Source organism: Homalodisca vitripennis, chromosome 3 (genome assembly GCF_021130785.1).
Source record: "Homalodisca vitripennis isolate AUS2020 chromosome 3, UT_GWSS_2.1, whole genome shotgun sequence".
In the NCBI taxonomy this organism is placed as follows: domain Eukaryota; kingdom Metazoa; phylum Arthropoda; class Insecta; order Hemiptera; family Cicadellidae; genus Homalodisca; species Homalodisca vitripennis.
The window spans coordinates 205,473,070-205,497,268 of record NC_060209.1 but is presented as its reverse complement, the minus strand read 5'-3'; the positions used below and the strand labels follow the sequence as shown (position 1 = coordinate 205,497,268).

Sequence of the window (24,199 nt, the reverse complement as noted above, 5' to 3'; positions counted from 1 at the left end):
GCTCAAATCAAAGAAATGAAGGATACAATCTCAATGTCCATTTCTTTGTCCGGGCTCGTGAGGAGCAATACGATAGCATTTCTATCAGCTAAGTCTACGCCTCCCATTTTTGCATTATATGCATTGATAACTTTAGGTTGAGAAACATTGATAAACTGTTTGCTGCCTTAGACCAACCTTTTTACTTCACACAAAGGCTCGATTGACTCAGCAGTAGATATCATACATACACAGTTGTTGTCTAACCACTTTGTTATAGCTACTTTTCCCTCTGTCTTTGTTCCATTTTTATCTTTTTCTTCTCTTACAGTGCAAAAAACTGGTGCCCCTTTCATTTGCTTTCTTAAACTCTTTTGTCACTTGGAAGGTCAGTAGTTTCGGGAATTTCTGTCTTTCCTGATTGTTCCAGTTAATCTAAAACCTTTTTTCAGGAGTTCGTCAGCAAGCCTAACTGAAGTGAAAAATCTATCGGCATACAATGTGTGGCCGGGAACTAAAAGACCTAGTAAGCCTGAAGGACAGCTGATTCACACTGCCAGAATTGCTCAAGTTCTGGGTTTTCTACGTATGTGGCTGGTCCTTGATAACAGTAAAATCACAAACAATTCCGTTTGGATTAGCAAGAACATAAACTTTCAAACCCGTTGGGTTGGGTTTGTTGGGTATGTGTTGCTTGACTAGACACGTTCCAGAAAAAAGGCACTATCATCTCGTCGATACTCAATTCCTGTGGTTTGTTCTGTTTCAAACAGCCCTCTAAGATTCGGTCAAGTAAAGGTCTTACCTTCCACAGCCTATCAGCTTTTTCTTTCGTCTGCTGTAATTTCGTTATCAAAAACAAGTTTTATCCAGTTTCCTAATAAGGAAAAAGCGATCTCTCGCCATGTTGTTTGCTACAAGTGGAATCCTCCACTTTTTTTCCCAACACATTCTAATCAATGGTACTTGTAGAGCTGAAATCACAAAGTTTATGCCTAGCCAAATTTTTAACTCAGGTAGTCTTAGTTTTAGGTCCTTTCCTGTTTTCAACAAGTAGTTCTGATTTGATTTCTCAAACTATTTTTTTAAGAATATCATCGTCGAAATACTGCTGTACATACTGTTCAGCTGTCCAGTCATCACTGTCGATAGGTAGGTATGCTGGTTGGAGCAATCGTCAAAGGTGTCGGATTGAATGGTCCTGTCCTCCATGGGGTGGTGAAAAATCCTTGTCCTGATTTTTCGTTTTTCTCTCGATTTCTTAGCCCCATCTCCCTTTTTCTTAGTGAGCGCCTTCTTCCTCTTTCCCTGGAACAAAACAATTCCATAATATTTTTGCTACTTTCAAACAATTAAATAAAAAGATTGTTAAAATAAAATAATCTTGAAATTACTAAACTTTTCTCTCAATGGTTCCAGAATTAAACAACCTGACATACATATTTTTTTACTTCCTTTAAATGTACTAAGCTTTGTTATAGCAACCTTATTATAAAATTACAAGGGACTATAATACATATTTTAGTAATAATTTCAAATACATGAGATAATAAGTAATTTTGGAATTCAGGTAGTTATCTTACTTTCTTTTCGCTGGATTGCTTCTGGTTGTGGATCCTCTTCTGACGTGTCTTCCTTACGATCCGGCTCATTGGGAGGCTCGTATGTGGGGTCTTCATCGGTGTCATCATCACTCCAATTTCCAATAACTTCATTCACATCAAAAAAAGCGGTCTCTGTGTCTCAACAAGTCCCCTTCTTCATCATCATCATTTAACGCGCCCTCAATCTCAGAATCATCTAGATTGACTGGTTCGTAGTGAGGGTTTTGATTGCCTTGACCTAAAAACACATAAATAATCAACTACATTATATATTTGTCAGCTGTTATTATTTTTTTAAAGAAAAACATTTTAGCTAACGACCTAAGTGACTAAAAAAAAGGAACTATAAAAATATGGGTTTATAGTCTATAGCGCCTAAGTGCCTATTTTTAGGAACTACAAAAATAAACCTGTTATAGCTACTTTTAAACAAAAGCCGATTGTCACAATTTATCGTTTAAAATGCAGACATAGTTCTTATCTAATGATATCAGTACGAGCTAAGGCTAAAATATATTAATAAAGTACTTACATGAACGTTTTGGCCGGTCACGTTTTTTCTGGAGGGTCAGTCATTTTTAGGTTAAGAAGACTGGAGCATACCTAGAGCATTCTGGTGGCAAAAACTTTGCACTACTATGGCCAAAAACTGTTCTTTCTATCAAGTGCTGCGACCTGAATGGGAATAACACAACTAGGAGGGACTCTGTGAATTTTTTTTTGCGAGTGGCTAAAAATAGCCACTTAGGTCTTTGACCCACTTTAGAGGGATGGTTGTCCAGGACTCAAGCACAGTCAGGCACTTGTACTAAATATAGCCACTTAGGATTTTGACACTTTAAAACACAGATTTACTCTGGGACTCAGGAGGTTAAAGTCAGCCGACTTAGAACGTTTTTGTATAAATGAAGTCTATTGATTGAAATATATATGTTTTAATCATAACAGTGGAATATACATTGGAATTCAAATATGCAGGTATAGTGAGAGTTTAGTTAGTTGAAATAAAACTAAAACTTAGAAACCACATGTTAAATAAAATATTTAATCGATCTAAAACAGATCTTCACCTGTCACTATATCACCTGTAGGCCACTCCAAGATGTCATTGTAACATTCCATATACTAAACAGGAACATAAAGCTGCAGCCTTCTGTGTCCTCAATTTTTTGACGTGGGAAAGTTTGAATGTATGTGCAATGAGCAATGAGCCCATCAATAACATTTCTTTAAGTTTAGCATTCCCATAAGTAAAGTGCATGAATGAGCTAATTCCGAAAAGAACTTTGTCTTTTCGCTGGATGTCCCTTTCTCTTGTTTCCTCCAAAACACTGGATTTGTTGTAGAATTTAGGCAAGTATGAGCGAGCTCTGGTGGAGAAGCCCGAGTCCGTGAGAGACAAGAACAACCAGTTTAATGCACGGCTGCAATCTCCTTCTGATGTCCGGCATGTATTCGAAGGTCTCCCTACCTTTTTCGGTATAATAATAATAATATTTATTTGCCATAAGAATCACAAAAGATCATTGACAATGTCATTTAGCTGCTAAGTAAGCTTAGTCATGAGTCCATCACATATTCAAACATGGTCAATCAGTATTTTATAATCAATTAAACACAATATTAAAAAGGATTACAAATTACAAATATTATATGTTAACTACAACCTAAAAATATTTACATAACCAATACAATGTAAGATTACACCTTGTGAAAATCCAAATCATAAAATTCCCTGCATAAATCAACATAATGATTTTAACATAATAACCCTCCATTTAACTGATACTATCCAATATAAATACCAAACAGTACCCATCAAATACTCCGTCAACAACAGCCTCTCTCCGCATCAGCTAAGCATACATCCTTCAAGCAAAGACCAGCAAAACATGATTAACAAAAATGGTGATTTACAAAAATGGTGATTTGTAACAGGCCTCGTGCAAAGTTCTAAAAGTCTATTGGATCAATGACAAAAAAGTCATCTAGTTTATAAAGGGGATGTTCTAATAGCCAGTTATAAAACTTGTTTTTAAATTGCAGGATTGGATATTTATCCATAAGTACCTTTAATTTATTGTAAATTTTCATAGATATAATGGTATGGCTACTTTGGCATTTACTCAGTCTAGAAAACGCTATGAGGGCTCTATCCTTATTCCTTGTATTATAGTTATGAATATCATAATTATATTTATAACTACTTTTATTTTTAATTGCATATAGGGTTAAGTCATAAATATAGAGATTAATTACTGTTTGTATTTTCATTTTAATAAATAAGGGTTGACAATGTTCATATTCTTGTGAATTTGTTAAAGCCCTTAAGGCTCTTTTTTGGAGTATTAATATTTCTCCTATTCTGCTACAATTTCCCCAGAGTATGAGCCCATAACGCATTATTGACTGAAAATATGCAAAATATGCTGTTCTGTTATACGATTCCGGGATTTTATTAGTGAGACTCCTCAACAGATAAATGATTCTATTTAGTCTTGGATTAATCGAGTCAATGTGTTGGCTCCATGTTAAATGGTTATCAATAAACACTCCCAAAAACTTGACTGCATTAAGGTAATCAGGATTCTCAGGGATATTATTTTTTAAACTAAATATAATTTTTTGGGTTTTATCTTGATTTAGAAGAAATCCATTGGCATTGAACCATGTGGTGGCACCCTGAAGAGCGTTTTCAGTTAATTCTTCCAAAGCATTAATGTCTGCAGTGGAATTCACCAGAGTTGTGTCGTCAGCATATAATATAGTTCTGGCTTTTATAAAATCAGGGAGGTCATTTATTGATATTAAAAAGAGGAGAGGTCCTAGGACTGATCCCTGAGGTACACCGAAGTTGACTTTTAGTTCTTGGGACCAAATACCATCAATTAGAACTTTTTGACTTCTATTTTGTAAGTATGATTCAAAAAACTTAAAGGGGGAGTTTTCAACACCATAAAACTTAAGTTTATTTAAGAGGTAGTCATGATTGATACAATCAAAGGCCTTGCTCAGGTCACAGAGTGTGGCCTGAGCATAGGCCTTGTTTTCAAATGCCTGAAAGGCTTCTTGTACTAATTTATCTATTGCATCTACAGTTGACATCCCCCTTCTAAAACCGAATTGTGTTACATTAAGGTAGTTATTTACTTCAAGATGCATACTAAGCTGGTCATATACTATTATTTCAACAATTTTGGATATTATTGGTAGTATTGATACAGGGCGGTAACTTTGTGGTGTACTTACTGGCCCTTTTTTGTATATTGGACATATCCGAGATATTTTGAGCTGGTAAGGAAATACACCTTCTTCCAATAATTTGTTTATGCAGAATGCTAGAGGAATGGAAACTGTCTGAATTATCTTTTTTAAAACGCTGTTAGAAAGGTTATAAATGTCTTTACTGTTGGAGTTGTTAAGTCTCTTTGCTGCTTTTATAATATCTTGGGGGGTAATGTAGTTCCAATTAAAGTTAGCTTTACTTATTTGTTTCCTACTTAGAAGATCATCGAATGTCACGGGAGTCTTAACAAGTTTTCTCTGAATACCATTGACAGATTCAATAAAAAAGTTATTAAAATCATCTGGTGAGAGATTAGACTTGGAATGACTGGGAGTTGAATTGTTATTCTGTTTAATCAAATTCCAGGCAGCTTTGCACTTGTTGCTACTATTTTCAATATACTGAGCATTCGATGCTAATTTTGCATTCTTAAGAGCTGTTCGATATTGGTATTTAAGATTTTTCATTTGGTTTACCAAATCATCATTAGGACTAAGACTATTTTTAATAAGGCTGTTATAGAATAACAGTTTATTTTTCATCGAGGCCAGTTCACCCGTATACCACTGATGTTTATTTTGATTTTTTGTATTTCTTTGTTTACTGTTTTTTATTTTAAGGCTACTATTTAAACTGTCTAAAAAGATTTCAAAAAATACTTTAAAGTTTTGACAAGCATTTAAGTTATTACTGAGATATAGCTCCCAATCGTATGTGGCTAAGTGTTCCTCGAGCAACTGGACACTTTTGTCCATAAGAACCAACTGTGGGGTTAAACCAGCATTAGTTGGTTGCTCCAGCCTGGAGTTATTCCTGGTTTTAATGGGCACACTTATTATCAAACCGTCATGGTCTGAAAAGGGACAGTTAAAAAGCTCACATTCTACTCTATTGTTTAAGTTAGCATTTATAGATATGTTATCTAAACAATTTTTACCCCTAGTGGGCATTTCCTGGGCATATCCTGCCAACGCCTCTGCCATTCTTCCAAAGTCTCTTCCCGTCTCGCTGCATTGCTCTCAGCGGCGTCCCTTTCTTCTTCCTTATCCTCCCACCTCTTCACCTTCTCTTCTATTTGCAGGTCAATCGGTGTCACTCCTGCCAGCACTCTGATTGCGTCATGCGAGACCGTGTTGTATGCCTTTGCTACCTTCAGTAGAACTCTTCTTTGCATGCTCAGCAATTTCCTTGCAATCTTTCGGGCATTTCCCCCCCAGAACTTACAACCGTACAACATCGCCGGCTCTACGCAACCTTTGTATAGCATCATAAGGTGCCTCCCTGTCATACCCCTATTGGCTCTTGCCTGTCCTGCCAGTTTGGCGTAGACCCCTTTCATTTTCTCGCACACCTCCTCCACATGTTTCTCAAAACTCATCCTCTGTCCTACTACCACTCCTAAGTACTTCATTTCCTTTTTGCAACGTATATATTCTCTTGGTCTTACCAACTTTCCTTTCAACATCACTGTCACTGTCTTTGCTTTTGAAAACTTCAGCTTCCTTTGTTGTCCCCATTCTATTACCTTTTCTACGGCCCTACTACCTCTATCATATCAGCCAACTGTTGTGTACTCTGTCCTCTGACTATCAGCAGTGCGTTGTCAGCATATGCAGTGATTGTTACTCCTTCCCCTAGATCCAATCTCAGTAGGCTGTCGAACACCACATTCCACAGGAGTGGTCCAACAACTAATCCCTGTGGGCACCCTCGAGTCATCCTCTTCCCTGCTTCTCCATTTGCTACCCTGAGTAACACATCTCTACCTTGGAAGTAATCTCTAATTAGGTAGAGATTAATACAAGCTCCTCGAATCCTCGAACAATTCCACATCCTTAGTACCCTTAAGATTTCTGGCCACCATGCCGAGTTGAATGCACCCGCTATGTCCAGGGAGACGGCCAGGACGTATTTCTCTACGGTCTCCTCCACATCCCTCTTCAATTTCATCAACGCATCCACTGTTCCTCTTCCCTCCCTCAATCCGAACTGCCTATCACTTAGCAAGTCTTCTTCGCTGAGCCATCTTTTCATTCTTGTTACTATCAACTTTTCGCCTAACTTTCCCAAGACTGAAAGTAATGTCACTGGTCTGTACGATTTCACCTCACTGGGATTCTTGTCCTTATTTTTTAAGAATATTTTTACCACTCCTTTTCTCCACACTGATGGGAATCTTCCTTCTGCCAACATCCTATTGTATAGGATGAGCAGATGCCCTTTTATCCTTCCGTACATCCTCTTTACTACCTCTATCTTCACACCATCGTACCCAGGAGCCTTTCTGTTCTTCATTTGCTTTACTGCCGCATCCAACTCCTCTTCTGAAAATTCTGGTTCCTCCAACCCCTCGCTAACTAGTTCCATTTGTGCTCTTACAGTTCTTTGATCATTAGTATCCTCGTTCTGATTGTCATCTGGCAACAGACCTTGCAGTATTACTCTCAGCGTCTCCTCTATCGTCGTCGTGAAACTTCCATCCTCCTTCTTCATACTGACCAATGTTGTTTCCTTCTTTGATCTTTCCATAATGATCCTGTAGGCCTTCCCCCAAGGGTCCTTTTCACCGTCTTCATCCAGAAGCTTCTGCCATGCATTCCTCTTTTCCTTCCTGATTTCCCATACATAAGCTGTCCTCGCTGTGACATAAGCTCTTCTGTCTTCCTGAGTCCGTGTCCTTCTCCATCTTTTACCATATCTTCTCATCCTTAGCCTCATCTCACTTATTGTTTCTGTCCACCAATGCACCTTCTTTTGACCTTTCCTCGACTTGGGCACCGTCCTCTCCATCACCCTTTTGATCACATCTTGAAGCTCCTGAGCACATATTTCTGCTTCTTTTCCTTCCCATTGCAGCCCCTCAACCTCATCAACCAGAACTCCATCAAATCTCACCCAGTCAACCTCTCTTAAGTTCCACGATCCTTCAGTCATCTCATTTCTTAAAGTTCTTCCTACCTCCCTTTCCTTCACTTCAAACTTTATAAGTCGATGGTCGCTCAGTGACTCTTCTACAACTTCCTAGTTGACAATTTTTCTCGTTACGTCCCTCGTTCCTAGAGTAACATCGATGTTTGAAGATCCTCCTTGGGTGTTCTCGAAGGTTGTCCAACGGTTCCACCGGTTTTACTATCTGTAACTCACAGAGAGAGAGAGAGAGAGAGAGAGAGAGAGAGAGAGAGAGAAAGAGAGAGAGATTAATTTCTTTATTGGTAAAAAGGCGAACTTAGGACCTCATGGTCCTTTCTTACATTTTTAATCTTTTTCTTTGCCGGTAAATAACAAGCAACCTAAACATTCCAGCTGGAGACTGATTTTTGTATTATGTTATGAAATGCATTCTCGTTGACTTTTGTATTAGGTGGTGGCTGTGGGGGTACGATACTCTGCGACGGTGACATCTTGGTGGTGAAGCAAGTCACTAATAAAGCATAAAGTTTGAAGCTTCCAAGTTTATTTTCCGCATTCTTTTTCAATGGTCTTAAGATATAGTCTAAATACTGTTTTAATATGTCACGTTTTAAAAATAAGATTTAATTTAACCAACTAATTTGTCCTACATAAAATAGTAAACTTTAAGTTAATGAGTTAGGTACTGCGATGTTTATTGCAAACTATGCATACTAAACATTATGACCTTGAAAGATCACTGTTGCGTAAGGAAGTAATGTGGATGTTCAGGTAAAATTTGTTTATGTACAGCTCAGAATTAATCTGAATTAAATTAGTGTTTTCTCTGCTTAATGTAGATGTGGGAAACTTCTCTACTCACCAGACTTGTAATTTTTTTGTTATTTATTTGAATAAAAACAAATAATTCTATTTGGTCGCTTTTCCTTTGCAGACACAGACCTGCTGGTTGGATTCCAAGAAGTGTTCGCTCTGCCAATAGCATATGCTGATCTTCTTCTATTTTCCCATTGTTACTCGGGTTCAAGTAATGAACCTAAGTTGTATGCTGCCGCCCTCGGACAAAAAGCTAAAGATTCTCTGCTAAACTATCTAATACTATTCGAATACCAAGTAAGTAATCATATGAATCCTGCAAATATTTTTAACATTTGGATTATACAATATCATACAAGTTCCATAAACGTGCACATCTTGTAATATTTAAGCAAGACGTGAAGTATTAATATTGAGTGTTGGTAGTTTATGTGCATTATGTAAGTTATTGGTTGTTGTTTAATGCATTTTGGAAGAATTGTCAGAGTACAAGAACACACGTTGTATACAATACGCTAATACCTTCATAGTATTAATTTAGAGACTGCTCAAGCATCATCTTTGTTGCCATTTATAAGCTTTCAGTCACTTAAACTAACTTCTGTATATTTTCTTCTTAGCGATTCTGTGGTAGTCTCTGAAACAAATACTCTGACTGAACCATTTAGGGTATGGCCTGGGAGGAAACACACCGTGTTGAAGTCCTGAATGGAGTACGGCTGGCGGCCCAACAGATCGATGACATTATCTACATCATCGTCGCAGAACACCATGCTGGGACTGACAGGGGATCAACAGTGTTCCGGGTCAACAGCGATAGCGGAATACTAGAGTATGAACACACACTGTGTAACACACAACAGTTTCCTTCTCATGTCATAATGTGGTGAGTTCTAAATTCATCAAGTGGTAGCAGTTTTCTTCCTTTATGTAGATAAACTTTGTCCATTTGGCTTCCTGGTTACTGATGACCTTCCGTATCAATCTTTAGTTTTGGGTAGAGTTATCCCTTTTTCTTAATAGCTTTCACTTAGGCTCTTCTCCACGATTGAGATATAAACTCAATACAAAATCGCTCTAAAAGCTTCAATTAGAAGAGTGGACGCACTATATCTGCACCTCTTTGTAGCAGTGTGCTCCCTATATCTGCTCCCTCTTGCAGGAAGATCTCATCTGCTCCTTCGGTATTAAATAATTTTCAATAATGATGATCTATTCCTATCTGTTATGGTGACAACATTTCCTGCTTACACAATATTTTCCCATTGATGGTTAACATTTTCACTGTATCACTAGAGCATCTGTTACTCTCAATAAGTTAACAAACCCCCGTATTGATAGGGAATAAATCCTGGCCTTCGCAACCAAAGGTTTTCCGTTTTGCCATGGCCATAGACTTCGTGATCTAAACACAGACTTTCTGTACTTCGACAGCACAATCATATTAAACATGCAGACTAAATACGTTGGAGGCCAATGGAGCACAAATTGGTTTCAAATGGTATGAATAAAAGACACTGGGGTAAACAATAACCTCAAAATCTGACTTGGAGCTAATACATGATTCAGAGGTCTTCTTGCATAGCAACGGGTAGATAAAGGAGCAGGTGTGGGTCTAACATAATTGGCAAAGGAAGGACTAATTCAGACCCGCCTGGGTACAAAGGATGTATTGGGAGATACAGTTGTAGTACTTGAGTATCCGGAGTATCCATTTGTAGTAGCCAGAATTCCTGGTCTATCACTATTCAGGAAGGAGTATGCCAGAGTTCTGGGTACTCGGTTGAGTCACCGGTTACTGTTATTACGATTTAAAAAATCAACAACTCTCTGGACTGAGAAATCACGCAATCCTTTGAAATAAGGTATGGATACTTTAAACATTGTCACTTATACTTTCATTTTAATAGCATTGACATTTTTATTATGAACACAACAAATGTTTAGAAAGAACTGGAATGAAATTGGTCCAGCTATCTTACAGTGGAATGTTCAACTTCCAGTGTACTAATGACGATGAATTTAAACACGGGTGTCGCTAGTGCCTTGGCCTAAGCACTGCCTCTGATTGCAGCACGGCCAGATTTTGAATTACAAATGTAAACATAGCCTGTGCAATTAAATTACATGAAAAACATAAAACCAATATTTAAGACTTTTATTGTTTTGTGAGGCCTTTCGATAGCGAGGCTATCTTCTTCAGACACATCACAAAAGTGATGACTCAGAACCTTAAGTTCTTCATATCATATTGCTAACATTGAAGCACAGTACTAGACTCAGGCTAGTTTGTTTTTACAGTTCAAAGGTTGTCCAGTTTGTAACCTGTGGAGAAAACCACCAATGTCTTTGAACATTCTTCGCATGGTGTATTGCTAATATTCAGTTTAATAATAGCTCGCATTGGGTTTCTTTTTGGTGACTTTAACACTTACTGCAACACTATTACGTGGTTTTCACTTGTACAGACAGTAGTTGGGTGACCTGAAAAGCACTTTCGCTGTGTCAAAACACTACCTGTTCTTAGAAATTTTTCAACAACACTCAGAATCACAGCATTACTAGGCGGGTTTTTGGGGAAATGTTCCTGAAAACATAATGCAGTGTATGGCAAGCTTGGCCCATCCGCACGTCCAATTCCGTATGAGCGAAAATAATGTTCTACGATAAAAACTTTCTCTACCGTTGTTAGCACCATGTTAGAAAAAACTAACCTCAAATTAATAAGAAAGAAATAATGAACATGAAGCCGTGGCAACAATCTACAATTGGATCAGCTGATTGAGAAGGCAACTACGGTTTATTCAGTTTCAGTACTGTTTATTATGGCTAATACTGTAACAACAGTAAGTAACTTACGTAATTTGCAAAAAGCCTGTAACAGGAAATTTTTAAAATCAGCTTATTTCCGTAAAAACTGTTTGGAATATTTATAATGCTTTGTATCGGTTTTAGAAAATGCTTCCGAGGACCGTAATCGTCATTCTAAAGACAGGTAGATAAACATATTTAGGTCTTGCCACTATGTTGTCTTTTGTATCTTTCATTGAACACCTCTCTTAATGTATGATGCTTTTGAAACACTTGCATATCTTTCTCTGCAGTTAAAAATATCAATCTTAACCTTAATTCAAGCCCACGAAAATATATTTCTTATGATAAAGGTTTTAGAGAGTTGAATGGTTATCCTGGAAGTGAGTGTTCTACTGAAACAAAGTATGCATATTCAATAAGTTACATGATTTTTAAAGATGTCCCGCTTAGACAGATGCCTCAAATTCCTTAAATACCTGTGAAGCAGTTTTGTGGAGCTTAGCCAATAATGTAACTATAAACGGTTTGGGTTTCGAAATGTAAGTGAAACGTTTGAGAATATTTTCAATGATATTAAAATTGTTTATCCTCGGAAAATATTTAAATATTTTAAAAAGGATAAATACGTTTTGTGGAACTGTTTTATCAAGTTCATGAATTCGTAATGAATTATATGACAATAAATAGATAATACTGTCAATTTAGTTTATAATATCAGTCTTAGATATAAATCGTAAATAACATTAACTACAATAACTACAAATACTGTTACATTTGTATAATATTTAATTATTAATTTAATAAACTACAGAAGAATATATGGTGTAGAATATTTGAATGTATTAAAAAAAACAATATATATTATTCTGTGTATGATACGGGAAATTGTACATATTAATCTGTAATTCAAAACTAAGAATCTTATTACTTTATTATCCATATAAGGAGAAGGGCAAATAACCCAAATTAAAATATCACCATATACAGTAAGCCCATGTTTGGTCAAGGATCATGGAAAGTTACTTAAATAATCTTTTTGGGCTTTTTGATGTGTTCTATAAGTTACCCACGTAGGTTTGGATTCTGTACAGAGTACAAAAATGTTTCTGTCTTCCATTTTTGTAAATGACTTCAAATGAATTTAATTTGCATCACTTTACTTCAGGAAATGGCAAGACACGCTTATGTTTGCAGCTGTTGCGAATTCTGAAAATCCTCCAGGGTCTGCAAGCCGTTACTCCACACAAAGTCCTGTTTATATGTGGGAAGGAAGCCACTTCGATATGATGCACACTTTGCCAACGTACAATCCCCGAGCCCTTTCCCATTTCAACATACGCAGCTCTATGTTTATTGCTGTCGCCAACTTTCAGAATGATAATGGTACGTATCGTAGTTTACATCAAATTCTGAGTTGTGGTATTCATCGTGTTGTATGCACTACAACTATGCAAATTCTTAAAGGTGTTGCCAAACAACAAAACTATTTATCAGTTAATTATTTAGTTTACATGATTTTTTTTCGAACCATCTTTTTCAAAATTACCATTAACACAGATGTTTGTATTTATTTGCCTTACAGGATTAATTTATCATCCTCCATTGTGTCTTGCGAATAAAAAAAGTATTTTAAAGTCTTCAATCTATTGATCATATATTCCGTATATCAAAAGGAATTTTACGTATTAGGAGAAGAACTTGTTTTGGATTACTAGATTAGCTCTGGTTTCTGATGAACATTTCGAGCCTGTGATATTCACCTCATAATTATTTACGTGGTATTATCTCAATAATGTCATGTAATATTATAAATGTGGGTGTGGGTTTGTTTGTTTGCCATTGTTTCACGCATAAGTTATCCAACCGAATGTACTGGAATTTTAAATGGACGTTATTAGGGTCGCTAGTTGACATATTGAACTATTCTTATTTAGAAACTACCTCCGGGCTATGTCCCACTGGTATCGAACGTTACTGTTTACTTTTTGTAACTTTATTTATTTAAATTTAGCTTTGTTTAAGTCTAATAGAAACATTTTAGTTCAGTAAAACTTTAACCCATTTCATATCTGTAGTTACATTTATACATAGAGTTTTATGAAATATTTTAGTAGACAGTGTTGTTCCAGGTGAAACATCAGTGGATTCCGATATATTCCGCTACAATGTGGCCACAAACAGATTCACTCTGTACCAGAAACTACCCACGGAAGCAGCGATTGATATAAAATACTTCTGCTTCCTCGGCGACCACATCAGCGAGAGCTTTCTCATCTACGCCAGTGCCTATCACACAGGTGAACATTTATGGCTCCATGACTGATAATGCAAATCGGTTATGTTTTAATTAATATAAGTATAACTAGGACGACTTTTCAAAAAATGGGCAATAAATAAATGTTAATTAATTACTTTGATTTCTTTTCTGATCATATCTAACTTAGAAAGAAAATTTACTCAAATAATTTGTAACTCTAAAGTTGTCAGTAAGTGATAACAATAGATTTATTAACTGACCAGATGCCGACCATTCCTCAATCAACTGAACACCATCATCAATGACTGGCGAGATAATTTAAGGAGCCTCCTACCACAAAAGGTGAAAGAGCTTTAGGGGGCTGCCTTAATAAGAACCTACGCGACTTCCTGGTGAACCACCCAATACATACACCATTACAGAGTTCACAGAAGTAAACGAAGAAGGCTGGAGGTTTTGATACTGACGCCTGGTATTCCAGTACACACGTTTTCATTATAGCAATAATTCACTGTGTTAACTTATTGACTACAATCTGTAACTCTAGTAACAATGTGACACTTATTCGTGAAAAATATGTTTATAAAGAAATATGACTAACGACTAAAATATGCAAACATCAGAATGGGCCTCCTGTAACTAACCTATTGACTATCGTATTCCTTAAATTTTGACAAACATGTTTTATTTCTCTAATCAAGGATGAACATTTTTGAAGGATGATACGATTATAGACATTGCCATTATTAAGTTTTTACAATAGCAAAACAGAATGCTTGGACAACTGGTATTTACCATCTCCTTCAAATGTAAAATCTAATAATATAGGGTTAAGCATGTAAGATAATCAATTTAATACATGGAAGTGAGATAATAACATTATAAATAATAAAGAGGATTTTCAAAAGCAAATTCTTCGAGCGGTATTACTGCTTGTGGTGATGTGAATGGAAAACTTGGCTGTATATTAACACACCACTGGTGTGTAGCCAGGGCATACCAACGTGAGGGGACGAACTGGACCTATCCTACCCCCACCAAGAGCTAACACACCATTGGGGTGTACCTAGGGCGCACCAACGTTGTTGATTATTGGTGGGGGGGAGGACAGGTCCAGTTCGTCTCCCTACGTCGGTGCGCCCCGGCTATACGCCAGAGGTGTGTTAGCTCTTGGTGGGGGGAGGACAGGTCCAGTGGGGCGCAAATGATTATTGTTGTTGTTGTTGTTATTTGTTGCACTGTTGATAAATATATATATTATGTTGTTAAACCTTATTGTTATTTGTTATCGATTATGAAGTTTATAAAATTGCTGTTACCATGTTATATATTTTATATCATATAAATAATTATTTGTATATCTTGCTATAGCTGTTATAAATCACGTAATTACTGTCGTAAGGACATTGTATAAATTAATTAGTTTATATAGTACATGTATAATAATTTCTTCAATCCCACGCGCAAACCTATGAGTTGCATGGAACTATAGAAAAATGTATTGCATGTTATTCCTGAATAAAGATGATTTGAACTTGAACTTGACGTGGGGAGACGAACTGGACCTGTCCTCCCCCCACCAAGAGCTAACACACCACTGGTGTGTAGCCAGGGCGCATCCACGCGAGGAGAGACGAACTGGACCTGTCCTCCCCCCACCAAGAGCTAACACACCCCTGGTGTGTAGCCAGGGCGCACCCACGTGAGGAGACAAACTGGACCTGTCCTCCCCCCACTGGACCTGTCCTCCCCCCACCAAGAGCTAACACACCTCTGGCGTATAGCCGGGGCGCACCGACGTGGGGAGACGAACTGGACCTGTCCTCCCCCCCACCAAGAGCTAAAACACCACTGGTGTGTAGCCAGGGCGCACCCACGTGAGGAGACAAACTGGACCTGTCCTCCCCCCACTGGACCTGTCCTCCCCCTCACCAAGAGCTAACACACCACTGGTGTGTAGCCAGGGCGCACAGACGTGGGGAGACGAACTGGACCTGTCCTCCCCCCACTGGACCTGTCCTCCCCCCGATCAAGCTAACACACCTCTGGCGTATAGCCGGGGCGCACCGACGTGGGGAGACGAAATGGACCTGTCCTCCCCCACCCAACAGCTAACACACCACCGGTGTGTAGCCTGGGCGCACCCACGTGAGGAGACAAACTGGACCTGTCCTCCCCCCAACAAGACCTAACACACCACCGGTGTGTAGCCGGGGCGCACCCATGTGAGGAGACGAACTGGACCTGTCCTCCCCCCACCAAGAGCTAACACACCACTGGTGTGTAGCCAGGGCGCACCCACGTGAGGAGACGAACTGGACCTGTCCTCTCCCCACTGGACCTGTCCTCCCCCCGACCAAGAGCTAACACACCTCTGGCGTATAGCCGGGGCGCACCGACGTGGGGAGATGAACTGGACCTGTCCTCCCCCCACCAACAGCTAACACACCACCGGTGTGTAGCCTGGGCGCACCCACGTGAGGAGACAAACTGGACCTGTCCTCCCCCCACTGGACCTGTCCTCCCCCTCACCAAGAGCTAACACACCACTGGTGTGTAGCCAGGGCGCACCCACGTGAGGAGACAAACTGGACCTGTCCTCCCCCCACTGGACCTGTCCTCCCCCCACCAAGAGCTAACACACCACTGGTGTGTAGCCAGGGCGCACCGACGTGGGGAGACAAACTGGACCTGTACTGGACCTGTCCTCCCCCCACCAAGAGCTAACACACCACTGGTGTGTAGCCAGGGCGCATCCACGCGAGGAGACGAACTGGACCTGTCCTCCCCCCACCAAGAGCTAACACACCAACGGTGTGTAGCCTGGGCGCACCCACGTGAGGAGACAAACTGGACCTGTCCTCCCCCCACTGGACCTGTCCTCCCCCTCACCAAGAGCTAACACACCACTGGTGTGTAGCCAGGGCGCATTGACGTGGGGAGACGAAGTGGACCTGTCCTCCACCCACCAAGAGCTAAAACACCACTGGTGTGTAGCCAGGGCGCACCCACGTGAGGAGACAAACTGGACCTGTCTTCCCTCCACTGGACCTGTCCTCCCCCCACCAAGAGCTAACACACCACTGGTGTGTAGCCAGGGCGCACCGACGTGGGAAGACAAACTGGACCTATCCTCCCCCCACTGGACCTGTCCTCCCCCCCACCAAGAGCTAACACACCACTGGTGTGTAGCCAGGGCGCACCGACGTTGTTGATTATTGGTGGGGGGGAGGACAGGTCCAGTTCGTCTCCCTACGTCGGTGCGCCCCGGCTATACGCCAGAGGTGTGTTAGCTCTTGGTGGGGGGAGGACAGGTCTAGTGGGGCGCAAATGATTATTGTTGTTGTTGTTATTTGTTGCACTGTTGATAAATATATATATTTGTTGTTAAACCTTATTGTTATTTGTTATCGATTATGAAGTTTATAAAATTGCTGTTACAATGTTATATATTTTATATCATATAATAATTATTTGTATATCTTGCTATAGCTGTTATAAATCACGTAATTACTGTCGTAAGGACATTGTATAAATTATTAGTTTATATAGTACATGTATAATAATTTCTTCAATCCCACGCGCAACCTATGAGTTGCATGGAACTATAGAAAAATGTATTGCATGTTATTCCTGAATAAAGATGATTTGAACTTGAACTTGAACTTGAACTTGACGTGGGGAGACGAACTGGACCTGTCCTCCCCCCACCAAGAGCTAACACACCACTGGTGTGTAGCCAGGGCGCATCCACGCGAGGAGACGAACTGGACCTGTTCTCCCCCCACCAAGAGCTAACACACCCCTGGTGTGTAGCCAGGGCGCACCCACGTGAGGAGACGAACTGGACCTGTCCTCCCCCCACTGGACCTGTCCTCCCCCACTGGACCTGGACCTGTCCTCCCCCCCACCAAGAGCTAACACACCACTGGTGTGTAGCCAGGGCGCACCCACGCGGAGGAGACGAACTGGACCTGTCCTCCCCCCACCAAGAGCTAACACACCTCTGGCGTATAGCCGGGGCGCACCGACGTGGGGAGACGAACTGGACCTGTCCTCCCCCCACTGGACCTGTCCTCCCCCCACCAAGAGCTAACACACCACTGGTGTGTAGCCAGGGCGCACCCACGCGAGGAGACGAACTGGACCTGTCCTCCCCCCACCAAGAGCTAACACACCTCTGGCGTATAGCCGGGGCGCACCGACGTGGGGAGACGAACTGGACCTGTCCTCCCCCCACTGGACCTGTCATCCCCCCGACCAAGAGCTAACACACCTCTGGCGTATAGCCGGGGCGCACCGACGTGGGGAGACGAACTGGACCTGTCCTCCCCCCCACCAAGAGCTAAAACACACCACTGGTGTGTAGCCAGGGCGCACCCACGTGAGGAGACAAACTGGACCTGTCCTCCCCCCACTGGACCTGTCCTCCCCCTCACCAAGAGCTAACACACCACTGGTGTGTAGCCAGGGCGCACAGACGTGGGGAGACGAACTGGACCTGTCCTCCCCCCACCAAGAGCTAACACACCACTGGTGTGTAGCCAGGGCGCATCCACGCGAGGAGACGAACTGGACCTGTCCTCCCCCCACCAAGAGCTAACACACCACCGGTGTGTAGCCTGGGCGCACCCACGTGAGGAGACAAACTGGACCTGTCCTCCCCCCACTGGACCTGTCCTCCCCCTCACCAAGAGCTAACACACCACTGGTGTGTAGCCAGGGCGCACCGACGTGGGGAGACGAACTGGACCTGTCCTCCACCCACCAAGAGCTAAAACACCACTGGTGTGTAGCCAGGGCGCACCCACGTGAGGAGACAAACTGGACCTGTCTTCCCCCCACTGGACCTGTCCTCCCCCCACCAAGAGCTAACACACCACTGGTGTGTAGCCAGAGCGCACCAACGTGGGAAGACAAACTGGACCTATCCTCCCCCCCTGGACCTGTCCTCCCCCCCACCAAGAGCTAACACACCACTGGTGTGTAGCCAGGGCGCACCGACGTGGGGAGACGAACTGGACCTGTCCTCCCCCCACCAAGAGCTAACACACCACTGGTGTGTAGCCAGGGCGCATCCACGCGAGGAGACGAACTGGACCTGTCCCTCCCCCACCAAGAGCTAACACACCCCTGGTGTGTAGCCAGGGCGCACCCACGTGAGGAGACGAACTGGACCTGTCCTCCCCCACTGGACCTGTCCTCCCCCCACCAAGAGCTAACACACCACTGGTGTGTAGCCAGGGTGCACCCACTGAGGAGACGAACTGGACCTGCCCCCACGTGAGGAGACGAACTGGACCTGTCCTCCCCCCCACCAAGAGCTAACACACCACTGGCGTGTAGCCGGGGCGCACCGACGTGGGGAGACGAACTGGACCTGTCCTCCCCCCCACCAAGAGCTAACACACCCCCAGAGTCACAGATCACTGATTGACTGAGCAAGTAGCATAATTCAGTGACAGGCAGCTATAGCTACTAGAGATTTGATCCTAACCGACACAAGGCAAAGCCTAACGGCAGAGGCCTTGGCAGAAGTATGGGAGAAACCCCCCCCCCAGAGTCACAGATGACTGACTGAGCAAGTAGCAACCACAGTTGTTAGATTTAGTTTTTACACAGCAATCTTAACTAGAATAAAGTTTGTTTGACTTCTATAGTGTTTTGATGTAAAATAAAGAGTTTTATTTTATATTTTGTCGTCAAACTTTAGGTTTAGATTGTCTGTACTTGATAAAGATTCAATTTCTGCTTCGGTAAGTACCCCGAATTGTTTGGGGGAACAGGTCAAGAATAAAAAAGACGTTAGTTTAATAACAACTTTATTTTAATAATATTTTTAAATTTGCATAATTAATTTAAATACACTTTATCTATCTTGTATAAACATTTGGTCTGTATCGGATCACAAGTTTCAAAGTTTTGAATTTTCAAAAATACAACTCGGTGTAAAAGCTTCAAAACCGGTAATTTTTCCTTGTTATAGAATAAACACTTGACAATACACATCATGATTTATCTTTGGTCTAGATTTGAGATTTAAGCTCAACTATTGTTCCTAATATTTTGTTAATGTTATGATTTGTTTTTAGTTAAATATACTTCATATAAACTGTATTTGTTACAGAATATTGCAATTCCAGTAATCCCTGAATAAACTTCCTTGTGATTACTGTGTGACTGTAAACTTTATACACTCTGGCCTGATCTTTGCCCTCATTTCATTAGTTCAGAAGTACTACAAAATAACATTTTAGGACGTAATATTTCAAAATTTCTCGAGGGGGGCCTGAGACCTCTCTCCTAATCTGGGAGATTTGTGTTCTGGACAACCCTCAGAGAAGATTTCTGGGTACACCACCACTGCTACACGCACCACTGCTACACGCACCACACTGATACACGCACCACTGGTACACACGCCGCTGGTACACACGCCGCTGGTACACGCGCCGCTGCTACACGCACCACTGCTACACGCACCACTGCTACACGCACCACTGCTACACGCACCACTGCTACACGCATCACTGCTACACGCACCACTGCTACACGCACCACTGCTACACGCACCACTGCTACACGCACCACTGGTACACACGCCGCTGGTACACACGCCGCTGGTACACGCGCCGCTGCTACACGCACCACTGCTACACGCACCACTGCTACACGCACCACTGATACACGCACCACTGGTACACGCGCCGCTGCTACACGCACTACTACATTCTCGCCTAGGTGATTTCGTCAAGACATCAACCGATACAGATTACTATGATATTATACGCATAATACATTATTGATTATATAAGTAATCTTGAATATAGGAAATCCTTTATATCCCAAATTACAGTTCAGATCATATTATTGTATATTGACTGCATTATTATTTTGCTTATTATTAATTATTTCCTCATTAAAATTTTTTTTAGCCTCTTATCTGCACGATTCCCACCACCCTGTTGCTTGCTCTCTCTGCAATTGCTTTTATTTATTTGTTTTTGCTTGCATTTTAAGTGAAATTTTGATTTGTCTATATATTTTCCTTTAAATTAAGAGATTCTCAAAGTTAAAGACTTTTCCACATACATTTGGATGCACAATAATAAACATTTTCCACAATTAATATCAGAATTTAAAAATGTTTTCTACTACATGGAAGGGGTAGTAGTTGTAATTGTTAACCCACTTTTGAATTTACCATTGATATTTATTATATTATAATTTTGTAAGTGCAGATGAGGAAGGCTTGAAAGATTACAACACAGCATCTGTAGTGTACAAGCTGTCTGATGAGGAGTACTTTGTGCCTTTCCAAGCTCTCCGAGTGTCCAAGATCACAGGATGGCTCCCTGTCCGTTATCCACAGGTATATAAATGAGCATCACAATCCAACATTGTTATGAAGCCAAATGGAGTAAGTTTTTGTTGGTTTTTATATGTGTATATTTAACAACTCAGCATTTCAATTACATCAAAATTAATCTTAATTTTTTAGTCAAATAATTACTTATAGAAAGTAGTTATAGTTCTTCTTTGAACTGGTCTTTCAATCTCAGACAACTCAAATTAAAAGAATCTTGTTGCACTAAGTGCGAAATGCCTCACCGCAACAAAATAGTGTGCAATATTTTGTCCTATGCTTGTGCACGAGGAACTCATTATGTCAGTGACCAGCTGTAACCGAACTGTGTTGCCAGAACGACAAGGAAGGACTGCTGCTGCTGGGGGCTACTGAGGAAGGTGTCATCAGCTACCAGTACGACGGATGGCGGTTTGTGGCCACAGGAGTATATTACGATAGGTCTGCCTTTGGGCCAGGACTGAAATCCATCAGAGCTTTCTACTACAACAACCGGACCCTCATCAGTCAGTATTCTTTCTAATTATTGATTAAACATAGTTTAATTCGTGTTTGGTTGGATAAGAACAACGTTATAAGTGTGATTGTATTCTGAAGATACCTCACGTGTATAATATTGATACATTGTGTCGCGTGACATGCTTCACTGAGATTGTATGCAACATTTCAAGTATATAACTCATCTCATTCTCGAGCTGACTTATGTACAGATATTGTGTCATCCTACTGAGTTATAGGCTTCACTAATGCTCAGCCACAAATATGGTTAATGGTATTCAAATTAGCACATCTGTAGCACATGTTAATGAAATACTAGAATCCTTAAAATACAATTTTCAAAATATGTGGAATTTTACCAATATTATACTAACTTGATGTAGCGGACACCTTTGTGACTGGGGATACCTTTTGTGTATCCACATAAAATAGCTGTGGTGGGAAGGGTTAATTTGATGTGAATGTTGAGTTTAGATTCCAGTCACTAACAGGGAGGTGAAATAGAGCTTGTATAATATTATAGTCAACTATTAATAAATATACAGGTGTCCCAGAACTCTTTTCCAATATTTTCCTGGACCAAAGACAAACAAAAATTTCATATTCAGACTTTCGGAAACTCAGTAATTACCCAAATAGCCGCCATTTTGTTTTTTTCATTTAACTACTTTTTATTTGAGAACTGCTTGTTGTAATGAGTTGAAATTTAGTATGTAGCTTTATAATCTAACGGCCTAATTAATTAACATTTTAATTTTGTAAAAATTTATTTTCAAAATAGCGACTTCCTAAAAAGTTTATTGCATAAATATCTTAAAATTGCATATATTAAAAGTCACCATTATTACATTTTATTTTGAAAATGTTATTAGAAATCCAACGATACTAAGTTTAAGAAAATCGGATTATAAGTAAGGAAGCTAATGTGTTTTTACAAACCCCATTACTAAACTATATAAACTCTGACTTTGTGACATTAACGTGCAGGTGCTGCCAATAAGCAGAGTGGAAGGTACGAGTACAACGTGTTTAGTCCTGTGCTGAGGCACCATTCACTGATGGGAGAGCTGCAGAAGGAAGTGTCAGCCTGGGAGGAACAGATGAGGAGACAGGTGGCTGATGCACACTCCAGAGTGGCTGCCTTGCTGGAGATCGCTCTGGCCGCTCCCACTGTCAACGATCCTGTTGTACAGCTGGGTGACCGAGTCGTCTTCCATGACGTGGAAGTAGAAAATTTGATCACTCACAAGGTAGTGTCATAATAGTATCCGAGACTCGCATACGCTCTTTCAGAACACAGCTACAATGACAAATTTCACCTTAACCTCATTTGTGGTCATAGCCGAACACAATAATTGAAAAAGGTTCCGCCTTGAATGTTCTGATTTGATTCACTAATGGTTCAAAACATATTGGTGTGATGGGTCTCCCACAAGTAAAGAAACCCGACATTAAATCCCATACTTATCCTTGATATATTTAAATTATATTAGATTCTAAACAACTAATTTTCTGGCCAAATTTCTAGCCATACATATTTATATTCCTGAGACCACCACTGAAAAAGAACAAAAGATGTAAATGACATGTCAGAGCAGTTCTCCCATTTACTAAAGAAGGTCTTTAGACTTGATCTCCTGGATCTCATTAACACAATCCCACAGTTATGCTTCATCCCTATTTCTCTCACTACATAATAATTTTACAAATCCCTTTCATTCACAAATACTTTGGTTTTGTGAATTCCTCCCGCAGGTCGGCATTATTTTCACATTCACGTTCCTCTCAGCTCGGATGGCCAGTAGTATTGGTCGCAACCATTTCTCCAGCAGGTCGGCATTATTTTCACATTCACGTTTCTCTCAGCTCGGATGGCCAGTAGTATTGGTCGCAGCTATTTCTCTGGCAGGTCGGCATTATTATACATTCCCGTTTCTCTCAGCTCGGATGGCCAGTAGTATTGGCCGCAGCCATTCCTCCGGTAGGTCGGCATTATTTTCACTCTTACGTTCCTCTCAGCTCGGATGGTCAGTAGTATTGGGTCGCAGCCATTTCTCCGGCAGGGCTGCACTATTTTCACACTCACGTTTCTCTCAACTCGGTATGGCCAGTAGGACTAGCCGCAGCTATTTCTCTTGGCGTGTCGGCACTGTTTTACATTTCCGTTTCTCTCAGCTCGGATGGCCAGTGTGGCCGCAGCCATGTTTGGCCACTATTTTCACATTACGTTCCTCTCAGCTCGGATGGCCAGCTGTACTTGGGCACTCAAAGATGTTTTATTTTTGAATACCTAATTTGTTTTATGTTGTCCGTTTTGTGCTGCAGGCAGCCTTTCGGACAAGCATTTAACTACTTCTAACCTAGATTTTGACTATAATAATGCGTGATGTTGGTAATCCTGTTACAGCTGTATCTTTGTATTAGAGCGGCGTTTGTCACTACTAGTGAAGTGCATTATCTATTTATATAGTGTTTTTATTTGTGTTTTAATTCATTGCAGTGTTTTATCTGGCTTTTAATATTAAAATAATGAGTCATATTTTTTTAACATCTAATGAGTTGAGCGTATTGTTGCGTGAGGGCCATAATTCCGACAGGGACAATTCAGAACATGAAAGTGATGTTGATTTTTTGTGGAAGAACAGTTGGACCAATTTCTTGTTAACTAT

At 40.7% G+C, this 24,199-nt stretch overlaps 1 protein-coding gene across 1 annotated transcript; it reads left to right on the top strand.

Annotated features, from left to right (window-relative positions):
- The first annotated feature begins 2,539 nt into the window (after window positions 1-2,539).
- Window positions 2,540-22,807, top strand: LOC124358046 (thrombospondin-type laminin G domain and EAR repeat-containing protein-like). Its single transcript, XM_046810327.1, has 8 exons — window positions 2,540-2,561; window positions 8,714-8,892; window positions 9,264-9,481; window positions 12,575-12,792; window positions 13,539-13,706; window positions 20,908-21,038; window positions 21,370-21,538; window positions 22,518-22,807. Exons 3-8 carry the CDS (start codon window positions 9,267-9,269, stop codon window positions 22,790-22,792), a joined length of 1,176 nt encoding a protein of 391 aa, XP_046666283.1. The 5' UTR covers window positions 2,540-2,561; window positions 8,714-8,892; window positions 9,264-9,266; the 3' UTR covers window positions 22,793-22,807.
- The last annotated feature ends 1,392 nt before the right edge of the window (window positions 22,808-24,199 follow it).

Coding starts and splice junctions, on each gene's coding strand:
- LOC124358046 (XM_046810327.1), top strand. CDS start 9,267: ATGGCCTGGGAGGAAACACACCGTGTTGAAGTCCTGAATGGAGTACGG. Junction 12,793..13,538: donor CAACTTTCAGAATGATAATG/GTACGTATCGTA, acceptor GTGTTGTTCCAG/GTGAAACATCAGTGGATTCC. Junction 21,039..21,369: donor TCCCTGTCCGTTATCCACAG/GTATATAAATGA, acceptor CTGTGTTGCCAG/AACGACAAGGAAGGACTGCT.